Genomic DNA, 12,454 nt, shown 5'->3' on the forward strand with positions numbered 1-12,454 from the left:
AAAGGGCACTGATGCCTAAGGCTGTTTGTCTTCATGAAAATTTCCCTTATATCCACTGTACCAGTTAATTTATCAGTATTTGCTTCTTTAACATTTGAAACCACACAGATATCTGATATGGGTAGCATCCTACTGTCATGAAGAAACAAATGCTTCCATTTTTAAGGTTTTTTACATTTATCAATTTTACTCTTCTCTAAACTTTTCTGAAAGAAAGAGTCCAAACTTCCCATATATGTATTCATTTTTTACTCCCACAAAACCAGTGTATCTCACTATAATTCTTCCTGTATATTTTTCTTGCTAGTCTGTAGGATTTACACTAATAACATTCTGCCTCTGTCATAGTAATTGAAGTACTTATCTTCACTTGTGACTTTATTATAAATAGAGTTTTATAGTCTGAAATATTCTGCAATATCACAAGATAAAATGAGTTGGTTGGATTTAAACTTGATTTACACTGAAAGTGTGTCTTAAGTAATAGGTGATAAAACAAATGGAACATTTATCAATGATGATGTGCAGTATGTAAGGAGGAAAATTAGCCAAAAGCAAATAGAAAATGTTAATATGACTTATATTTAGCAAGTGTATTTCCAATACGTGTCAAATTTGCAATATATCTGCAAGCATTCCCAGTTTTAAAGTTAATGTCTTTCCCAAGAAGGGAGATTAAAAAAAAAATAAAATTACCACTGAAAGTAGCTCTGAGCTTGGCCCTCTCAGCTGTTTATGTAACTTCTAAAGTTTGCTATGAAATTCACAAGACATTGTTACATCAGAGGCAGTAGTTCCATTAGATTAGGTCAGTGAATTGGGTTCTAGATGAGAATTCTGTCACTGCTGGCAGTGATGGCTTCAGGAAAAGACAGTGATCTGACCTTATCCAATGACTGCTCTGATGAGAATTCATATAATCCTGCTAATAAGTGAGGACTTAAGGGTTCTGAGGGGTTTTGACTGCTGATTTGTTCCACAGTCTGGGAGCTACATAAATGACAATAATTGTTTCTCCTTCACATTGATACAGAAAATTTTATGTTCCAGAGGGAAATATCATACATGTGCAGTGAAAGTCTGATCACATATAAATTTAGAAGCCAAGTTAGTTTCTGGGTCTGGGGATGGGGTGGTATTCGTTTCTGCCACTGGCCAGAGATTTCCTTTAGACAAGAGTAGGCCTGAGGCAAATTATGGTACAACAGTACACTGCCTGCTGTCTTTTTTTTTTTTTTTTAACTTTTCTTTTTTCTTTTCTTCTCTTTTCTTTTGGTGTGTGTGTGTCTTTTTTTTTTTTATATTTATTTTTTTAGTATTCGGCGGACACAACATCTTTGTTTGTATGTGGTGCTGAGGATCGAACCTGGGCCGCATGCATGCCAGGCGAGCGCGCTACCGCTTGAGCCACATCTCCAGCCCTGCCTGCTGTCTTAAAATCAGGTTATGTGGGGACTGAGGATGTAGCTTAGTGACACAGCATTTGCCTGGCATGTAGGAAGCTCTAGATTCCAGCCCCAGCACTGCCCCCAAAAGAAAAAAAGGGGGGGAAAAAACACATCTGGTTATATGGACATTGTGTGCAGACTATAAAGGACTGCATGCAGCTGGAGGTACCCAACCCTGACTTGATCTTGGTGATAATGTGGGGCTTTAAAGAACTGATGGCCTATTAGGTGAACCTGAATAGCACAGTTCTCTGTCCTGCAGCTTCAAGGGTCCAAACACCATGGACACAATTACCTCAATTCCTTGGAATGATGCCAAAACAACAAACTCACAAGACATTCCTTTTTCTTGCTTTCTTAATCTTCAGGTATGATGAGATTCATTTACCACGGTTTTCATTAAAGCAAGGGATGATCCCAGCACGTTATGTCATGCCTTGGAAAGAAAATATGGAATTCAGGAATGTGAATCTGAAGGTATTTTCTCACAAATATCCATCATTCACAAGCTTGTGCCATTGAATATAATCTGTAAGATATATATGACTATACAAAAATGATTTTGATGCGCTTTCACATAAATTTGAAAGTAAACGTTTAGGCAATACAATAATGCAAATACAAACAAAATAGGCATACAAAAGGATCTCAGAACCTCCACATGATGCTAAGTGGCAGTGTTAAGCCTATCAGAAGCAGGTGCCATTAGTATTAAAGCTACATCAGGGGCTGTGGTTGTGGCTCAGTAGCAGAGCACCTGCCTCACACATGTGAGGCAATGGATTCAATCCTCAGCACCACATAAAAATAAATAAACAAAGATATTGCGTCTGTCTATAATATTTTTTTGAAAAAAGCTATATCATACATGTATAGAACATACAGGTTTTAAGTCACACTGAATGTTCAAGTAGAGAGTCATGGGAACAGTTGGTCTAGACTTGAAGATTGCCCATTGGTGTTTTTTTTTTTTTTTTTAAAGACAGTGAGAGGGAGAGAATTTTAATATTTATTTTTTAGTTTTTGGCGGACACAACTTCTTTGTTTTTATGTGGTGCTGAGGATCAAACCCGGGCCACACGCATGCCAGGAGAGCGTGCTACCGCTTGAGCCACATCCCCAGCTCCCATTCAGTGTTCTTAATCAGCACTTCTAAAACCTTTTTCAACTTTGGATTGAGCACATTTACTTATGAAATGGTAATTTTTGTTTTTATACTGGGGATTGAACTCAGGAGCACTCAACCACATCCCCAGCCCTAATTTTTATTTGGAGAACAGGGTCTTACTGAGTTGCTTAGCATCCTACCATTGCTGAGGCTGGCTTTGAACTCTTCATCCTCCTGCCTCAGCCTCCCCAGCCCTGGGATGATAGGCATTCGCCACCATGCCCAGCAGTAAGTTGGGTTTTTTTTTTAAGAGAGAATAGAATATATTGTAATAATCAGACTATGAGAGGAAACTTCAAATAAGGATACATAAAAGAAAATGTGTTTGTATAAATAATTTGCAAATTCTAATTGGCTAAATGATTAATGTTGAATAAGAATATATTTTTCCAACACAGAGATTTTTATAAACTACAAATATTTATGTTAAATATATTATAAGATATGGTTCAATTGTTTTCTTATTAAATGCACATGAACAATGTTATAAATGGGCCTGCATTTGCCCTGGGATGATGATTTTATATGTATTTTTACCTGATAGTTTTGAAAACAAAAATCTGAGGAAATAATGACTCAAGTATTAAACTTAAATACCAAATTCATATATGTTTATTATTAAGACTTACTATAGTCTTAATATTTGACTATATTCAATGTAATTTAGTGACTTACCAAGGAATTTTTAATGTCCTATATAACTTTAGCCTAGTGACAGTATTAGTAGGACCTGTCTTTTTCATTTAATAGAACTACAATGTATAAATTTTATGAATTAAAATTAGTAAGAAAAATTTTGTTTTGGATGCATCAAAGCATTTTTTTTTCTTGTGTTTGTTTGTTGGTTGGTGCTGCAGATTGATCCTAGGGCCTTTTCCCCACTAAGGACATGCTCTATCACTGAGCTACTCTCCTAGCTTGATCTTCTTATTTAGAGCTATAATCCTATATAATATTTCAGAACTATTTAATTTTTGCAATTTAAAGTATTCCCAACAATTTTAAACACATAATTAGTGACTGGGAACTGGTACATACTACATTATAGAATTACCATGAAACTTAATTAAATGAAGTGAATTTGGCCATACTGAGTAAATTCTAGGTTATTATTTTCTTTTCCTATTTATTCTCACCATTTTTCATTAGATGATAATGCACATACAGACACACAAACACACACACTTAACAACTCAGAAGTGATAACACAATGTACCAGAAACAGGGCTGCACTCCAAAGCCAGGCCAGAATGCTATTCTTCAATATTGAGACATCAAAAGCAGATGTATACTTCAGTCAATAACGTATTGCTGTTATTTATCCAGCAACAATTATAACAACAGCATCAAACTTTATATCAATTTATTATTTTTTTCTTTCTTTTTTTATTGTTTGTTCAAAACATTACAAAGCTCTTGACATATCATATTTCATACATTAGAATCAAGTGGGTTATGAACTCCCATTTTTACCCCAAATACAGATTGCAGAGTCGCATCAGTTACACATCCACATTTTTACATGATGCCATATTAGTGACTGCTGTATTCTGCTACCTTTCCTATCCTCTACTATCCCCCCTCCCCTCCCCTCCCATCTTCTCTCTCTACCCCATCTACTGTAATTCATTTCCCTCCTTGTTTATTATCCCATTCCCCTCACAACCTCTTATATGTAATTTTGTATAACAATGAGGGTCTCCCTCCATTTCCATGCAATTTCCCTTTTCTCTCCCTTTCCCTCCCACCTCATGTCTCTGTTTAATGTTAGTCTTTTCCTCCTGCTCTTCCTCCCTGCTCTGTTCATAGTTGCTCTCATTATATCAAAAAAGACATTTGGTATTTGTTTTTTAGGGATTGGCTAGCTTCACTAAGCATAATCTGCTCTAGTGCCATCCATTTCCCTGCAAATGCCATGATTTTGTCATTTTTTAGTGCTGCGTAATACTCCATTGTGTATAAATGCCACATTTTTTTTATCCATTCATCTATTGAAGGGCATCTGGGTTGGTTCCACAGTCTAGCAATTGTGAATTGTGCTGCTATGAACATCCATGTGGCAGTATCCCTGTAGTGCGCTCTTTTAAGGTCTTCAGGGAATAGTCCGAGAAGGGCAATAGCTGGGTCAAATGGTGGTTCCATTCCCAGCTTTCCCAGGAATCTCCATACAGCTTTCCAAATTGGCCGCACCCATTTGCAGTCCCACCAGCAATGTACAAGAATACCCTTTTCCCCACATCCTCGCCAGCACTTGTTGTTGTTTGACTTCAAAATGGCTGCCAATCTTACTGGAGTGAGATGGTATCTTAGGGTGGTTTTGATTTGCATTTCTCTGACTGCTAGAGATGGTGAGCATTTTTTCATGTACTTGTTGATTGATTGTATGTCCTCCTCTGTGAAGTGTCTGTTCATGTCCTTGGCCCATTTGTTGATTGGGTTATTTGTTTTCTTATTGTCTAATTTTTTGAGTTCTTTGTATACTCTGGATATTAGGGCTCTATCTGAAGTGTGAGGAGTAAAAATTTGTTCCCAGGATGTAGGCTCCCTATTTACCTCTCTTATTGTTTCTCTTGCTGAGAAAAAACTTTTCAGTTTAAGAAAGTCCCATTTGTTGATTCTTGTTATTAACTCTTGTGCTATGGGTGTCCTATTAAGGAATTTGGAGCCCAACCCCACAATATGTAGATCGGAGCCAACTTTTTCTTCTATCAGACGCAGAGTCTCTGATTTGATATCTAGCTTCTTGATCCACTTTGAGTTAACTTTTGTGCATGGCGAGAGGAGGGGATTCAGTTTCATTTTGTTGCATATGGATTACCAGTTTTCCCAACACCATTTGTTGAAGATGCTATCTTTCCTCCATTGCATGCTTTTAGCTCCTTTATCAAATATAAGATAGTTGTAGCTTTGTGGATTAGTCTCTGTGTCCTCTATTCTGTACCATTGGTCCACCCACCTGTTTTGGTACCAGTACCATGCTGTTTTTGTTACTATTGCTCTGTAATATACTTTGAAATCTGGTATCGCTATACCGCCTGATTCACACTTCCTGCTTAGAATAGTTTTTGCTATTCTGGCTCTTTTATTTTTCCATATGAATTTCATGATTGCGTTATCTATTTCTACAAGAAATGCCATTGGGATTTTGATTGGCATTGCATTAAACCTATAGAGAACTTTTGGTAATATCGCCATTTTGATGATGTTAGTTCTGCCTATCCATGAACAGGGTATATTTTTCCATCTTCTAAGATCTTCTTCAATTTCTCTCTTTAGGGTTCTGTAGTTTTCATTGTATAAGTCTTTCACCTCTTTTGTTAGGTTGATTCCCAAGTATTTTATTTTTTTTGAGGATATTGTGAATGGAGTGTTTTTCCTCATTTCCGTTTCAGAAGTTTTGTCGCTGATATACAGAAATGCCTTTGATTTATGTGTGTTGATTTTATATCCTGCCACTTTGCTGAATTCATTTATTAGTTCTAGTAGTTTTATTGTAGACCCTTTTGGGTCTTCTAGGTATAGAATCATGTCATCTGCAAATAGTGATAATTTAAGTTCTTCTTTTCCTATTTTTATGCCTTTAATTTCTTTCATCTGTCTAATTGCTCTGGCCAGTGTTTCGAGAACTATATTGAATAGAAGTGGTGATAGGGGGCATCCCTGTCTTGTTCCAGATTTTAGAGGGAATGCCTTCAATTTTTCTCCATTCAGAATGATGCTAGCCTGAGGCTTAGCATAGATAGCTTTTACAATGTCAAGGTAAGTTCCTATTATCCCTAGTTTTTCTAATGTTTTGAACATAAAGGGATGCTGTACTTTGTCGAATGCTTTTTCTGCGTCTATCTAGATGATCATATGGTTCTTATCTTTAAGTCTATTGATGTGGTGAATAACATTTATTGATTTCCGTATATTGAACCATCCTTGCATCCCAGGGATGAATCCTACTTGATCATGGTGCACAATTTTTTTGATGTGCCTTTGTATCCGATTCACCAGAATTTTATTGAGGATTTTTGCATCTAGGTTCATCAGAGATATTGGTCTGTAGTTTTCTTTCTTTGAGGTGTCTTTGTCTGGTTTCAGAATCAGGGTGATGTTGGCCTCATAGAATGAATTTGGCAGAGCTCCCTCTTTTTCTATTTCCTGAAATAACTTGAAAAGTATTGGTATTAATTCTTCTTTAAAGGTTTTGTAAAACTCCGCTGTGTACCCATCCGGTCCTGGGCTTTTCTTGGTTGGTAGTCTTTTGATTGCTTCTTCTATTTCATCCATTGATATTGGTCTGTTTATATTGTGTGTATCCTCCTGACTCAGTCTGGGCAAATCATATGACCTAAGAAATTTATCAATGTCTTCACTATCTTCTATTTTTTTGGAATATAGGTTTTCAAAATAATTTCTAATTGTCTTCTGTATTTCTGTAGTGTCTGTTGTGATATTGCCTTTTTCATCCCATATGTTAGTAATTTGAGTTCTCTCTTCTTCTCTTCGTTAGCATGGCTAAGGGTCTGTCGATCTTATTTATTTTTTCGAAGAACCAACTTTTAGTTTTGTTAATTTTTTCAATAGTTTCTTTTGTTTCAATTTCGTTGATTTCTGCTCTGATTTTAATTATTTCTTGCCTTCTGCTACATTTGCTGTTGTTTTGCTTTTCCTTTTCTAGGGACTTTATATCAATTTAATACCTCGTAATGGGCAAAAGCATTTTCATTCACATAAGTTGCTTTTCTTTTCCCTTCCCCCCACCCCCCCCCAGTGCTGGGGTTGAACACAGGGCTTCAAGCAGATCAGGCAAGTACTCTACTGCTGAATTACACCCAGCCTTCCTTCACATGTGTTTTGTTCAATGTTCAAAGAATCCTTTTTTTAAATTTTAACCCCTTTTTTGTAGACAATCCTTTTATTTATGATTTAAAAAAAGTATGGTTACCTCATTTTCAATTAAACAAAGCAAGAAGGGATATTTAATGTCCTGGAAGAAATAATTGGGATTCAGATGTTCTCAATATGTTCCAAAGTTAGGATAAACTTTTAAACTTTTAAGGGATACTTTTAAATCCTGTGTTTATGTTTATATATATATATATATATATATATATATATATATATATATATATGACAGTGGAATGCATTACAATTCTTAATACACATATAGAGCACAATTTTTCATATCTCTGGTTGTATACAAAGTATATTCACACCAATTCTTGTCTTCATACATGTACTTTGGAGAATAATGATCATCACATTCCACCATCAGTTATAATCCCATGGCCTCTCCCTTCCCCTCCAACCCCTCTGCCCTATATAGAGTTCCTTTATTCCTCCCATGCTCCCTCTCCCTATCCCACTATGGATCAGCTTCCTTATATCAAAGAAAACATTCGGCATTTGGTTTTTTGGGATTGGCTAACTTCACTTATCTTCTCTAACTTCATCCGTTTACCTGAAAATGCCATGATTTTATTCTCCTTTATTGCTGAGTAATATTCCTTTTTGTGTATATGCCACATTTTTTTATCCATTCATCTATTGAAGGGCATCTAGGTTGGTTCCACAGTTTAGCTATTGTGAATTTGTGCTGCTATAAACATTGATGTGTCTGTGTCCCTTTAGTATGCTGTTTTTAAGTCCTTTGGGTATAGACCGAGGAGAGGGATAGCTGGGTCAAATGGTGGTTCCATTCCCAGATTTCCAAGAAATCTCCATACTGCTTTCCATAGTGGTTGTACCAATTTGCAGTCCCACCAGCAGTGTATGAGTGTATCTTTTTCCCTGCCAACATTTATTGTTTGTCTTCATAAGAACTGCTATTCTGACTGGAATGAGATGAAATTTTAGAATTTTTTTTTTTTTTAAGAGAGTTTTTGGCTGACACAACATCTCCGTTTGTATGTGGTGCTGAGGATCGAACCCGGGCCACACGCATGCCAGGCGAGCGTGCTAATGCTTGAGCCACATCTCCAGCCCTAGAATGGTTTTGATTTGTATTTCTCTAATTGCTAGAGATGATGAACATTTTTTTCATATATTTGTTGATTAATTATATATCATCTTCTAAGAAGTATCTATTTATGTCCTTGGCCCATTTATTGATTGGGTTATTTGTTTGTTTGTTTTTTGGTGTTTAGCTTTTTGAATTTTTTATATATCCTAGAAATTAGTGCTCTATCTGATGTTTGAGGGTTTGTAAAGATTTGCTCCCAAGATGTGGGCTCTCTATTTACCTCACAGATTGTTTCTTTTGCTGAGAAGAAACTTTTTAGTTTGAGTCCATCCCATTTATTGATTCTTGATTTTAATTCTTTTTTTTTTTAAAGAGAGAGTGAGAGAGAGAGAGAGAGAGAGAGAGAATTTTTTAATCTTTATTTTTTAGTTTTTGGCGGGCACAACATCTTTGTTTGTATGTGGTGCTGAGAATCGAACCCGGGCCGCACGCATGCCAGGCGAGCACGCTACCACTTGAGCCACATCCCCAGCCCTTGATTTTAATTCTTGCACTATAGGATTCTTATTAAGGAAGTTGGTACCTAATCCCACATGATGAAGATTAGGGCCTACTTTTTCTTCTTTTAGACGCAGAATCTCGTTATATTCCTAAGTCCTTGATCCATTTTGAGTTGAGTTCTGTGCATGGAGAGAGAGGGGTTTAATTTCATTTTGTTGCATATGGATTTCCAGTTTTCCCAGTACCATTTGTTGAAGAGGATATCTTTTCTCCAATGCATGTTTTTGGCACCTTTGTCTAATGTAAGATAACTGTAATTATATGAGTTAGTCTCTGTGTACTCTATTCTGTACCATGGGTCTACCAATCTGTTTTGGTGCCAATATCATTCTATTTTTGTTACTATTGCTCTGTAGTATAGTTTAAGGTCTGGTGGTATAGTGATGCTACCTGCTTCACTCTTCCTTCTAAGGATTGCCTTAGCTATTCTGGATCTCTTATTTTTCCAGATGAATTTCATGACTGCTTTTTCTATTTCTATGAAGAATGTCATTGGGATTTTAATTGGAATTGCATTAAATATGTATAGTGCTTTTGGAAGTATGGTCATTTTGATAATATTAATTCTGCCTATCTAAGAGCAAGGTAGATCTTTCCCTCTTCTAAGGTCTTCTTTGACTATTTTTTTTTTTTTTTTTTTTTTGGTGGTGCTGGGAATTGAACCCAGGGCCTTGTGCATGCAAGGCAAGCACTCTACCAATTGAGCTATATCTCCAGTCCCCTTGATATTTTCATTTTATATTTAAGAAAACTAAGTCTGAGGTGAGTGGCATGTGACCTGTACAAGGTCACATAAGTAGTGAAGCTGAAGTTTAATGATCTGACTCCAGGCTTACCTACCACCTGTATAATCTTCAGTCCTCCTGGCTCATCCTGGTAGTCAGGTTAATACCAAGTCACAGAGCTCTGCTTTTAGAAGAGATATTACTCTATCCATCAGATAGTTAGAAAAATGATCAGAACACTTTCATCTTGATATAACAAGAAAATGATGGGGCTCGGGATGTGGCTCAAGCGGTAGCACGTTCGCCTGGCATTTGTGCGGCCCGGGTTCGATCCTCAGCACCACATACAAACAAAGATGTTGTGTCCACTGAAAACTAAAAAATAAATATTAAAAAATTCTCTCTGTCTCTGTCACTCTCTCTTTAAAAAAAAAGAAAATGATGTTTGATGTGATATTAAGCAGAGGTTTTTTTTTTTTTTTCTTTTAGAAAGCAGAAGCATGTGGGATCCATACTGGACCACTAGAAGACTCTCTCTTTTTGGATCACAGTGAAAGGCTTTGCCATGGGGAAGATCGCACAATTGTCTTGAAGAAAGGCCCACCAGAAATAAAAATTACAGATATGCCTTTGCATTCACCTCTCTCCAAATACCAAAGCACTGTGATCTCCCATGGCTTTAGAAGGCGACTAGTCTGATCAGAGGAATTAAGTGATAAAACTGGCTGGGATAGCAGATGTGTGATAGAGTTCATGAACATGGCTCTGGGTTAGATTCCCAGCACCACCAAAAAAATAAAAATAAAGTGATAATGTTTCAATCCCTTATTCTCCACCTCCCTTTGATGAGTGTTTAAGGTACTGTACGTCGTTTGTATTTCATCTACGACTTCAATATTTTTAAAGATCATAAATCAATAATGTGATTTGTAAATTACTATGGGATAGGAAGGAGAACTGCTTTCATTTATACTAATTTAATATCAAGCAGGTAAAGAACAGCAGACTGGTCTAGTACCACTGTCTGACCTCATCACGTTCCTCTACCTTTATCTTCTTCTCTATTTTTCATCCCCTCTAACTCAATTGTAATGTCAGATGAGCTGAGTTGAAATAGAGTTGCAGGATGTGGAATTATTTTCGCTATTTTGCTGTCTGCCCCCACCACCCTTTTTCACAACCCACCCCTCCAACACACACACTTAAGGCTCTGGACCATTGTTATTAATCATCATGGTAATTAGAAGTGTTTGGCAGACAGCTCGATCATACATCATACAGTTTTAGCTGAGAGAGATATATTTGCAGCCAGATAGGGAGGTATATACCTATGATTCCAGCTATGTGGGCTGAGGCAGGAAAATCACAAGTCACAAGTCAGAGGCCAGCATAGGCAACAGAGGTCCTACGTCAAATAATGACAATACAGAGATGTACTTTATGTATCTGTTCAGTATATATGAGTGTCAATTTGCTACAGTAATTTATTCACATAATTTAATATAAAAGTAAACCCATAGTGGACATGGTGGTACTGTCCCTATAACATCAACTGCTTGCGGGGAGAGGATTGAGCAAGAAGTTTACGAGTACAAGGACAACCCGAACAACTTAGACCCTGTCTCAAAATAAAAAGGACTGGAAATGTAGCTCAGGGGTAGAACAACCTTGGGTTCCGTCCCCAGTACCATAAAAATAAATATTAAATAAAGCGACTCTCGACAACAACCTGCACTGACAAGATAAGCTGGATTCAAAAAGCTGGCTGCAACATTAAGCTAAGAAAACAGCAAAGAAATCACACAACACATGGACTTGATTTCTCAGATCAAGGGTGGGACTGCTCTGTGACCTTAGGGTCAGCTTTCACACTGGAAGGTGCTGGAAAAAGAGTGTGTACCCAGAATCTATTTTTATAGAGGGGACACACAAAGGAGATTTGATAGAATGTTCTTCATCAGATAAGGCAGGGATAAGGTTTCAAAGGTGGAGTCCTGCTTCTTGGTGTCCTGTGGCCAGCAGATTGATTGACATCTTTGCAAGACCCACCCATCTCAGGTGCTGTGTGGGATCACAGGCAGAGGGAGAGGAGAGGCACACTTGTACCGCACAGCCCAATCAGTGTGCAATGCCAGACCTGTCCCCTCATAGAGCTCCAATGCACATAGCTCACACACACAGTTCATAGATGGCTCAGGACAGGCAACCATATGTAAAACAGTACAGCCATTTGACCTATACAGAGAACTCCATAGAGTGGTTTCTCAAAAAATTAAGCAGAATTTCCACATGACTCAGCAATTTCACTCACTCCTCATGTCATGGGCAGATTTGAAAGTTAAGTCGGATTGATCTCATGCCCAGACATCTCACCCTGTGCAGAATTGGCGCCCCTTTCCTCATGAGCCCACTCACATAGATGCTGACACCCCCACCCACTTGCACTCTGACCACAATATCTTTAAACTATGGAGCAGACGTTAGCTTACTTCCTGAATGGGTACAAAAAGGCGCCAATTCTAAGACTGTGCTTGCCTCTCCTGCCCCCCTCTTTTGTGGTTTTCTGATTTTTAAGTGGTCCCCTAGCCCGCGTTCAGTGTCT

At 37.4% G+C, this 12,454-nt stretch overlaps 1 protein-coding gene across 1 annotated transcript; it reads left to right on the forward strand.

Moving 5' to 3' along the window:
- Window positions 1-828: 828 nt before the first annotated feature.
- On the forward strand, window positions 829-10,551 carry SPMIP10 (sperm microtubule inner protein 10; the record flags this gene model as incomplete). The annotated part of the gene is made up of 3 exons (XM_081290145.1): window positions 829-932; window positions 1,817-1,925; window positions 10,342-10,551. 3 exons carry the CDS (start codon window positions 829-831, stop codon window positions 10,549-10,551), a joined length of 423 nt encoding a protein of 140 aa, XP_081146271.1.
- Between the last annotated feature and the right edge of the window lie 1,903 nt (window positions 10,552-12,454).

The sequence above is a fragment of the Spermophilus citellus genome (assembly GCF_964194105.1).
Source record: "Spermophilus citellus genome assembly, chromosome: 1".
NCBI classification, from domain to species: Eukaryota; Metazoa; Chordata; class Mammalia; order Rodentia; family Sciuridae; genus Spermophilus; species Spermophilus citellus.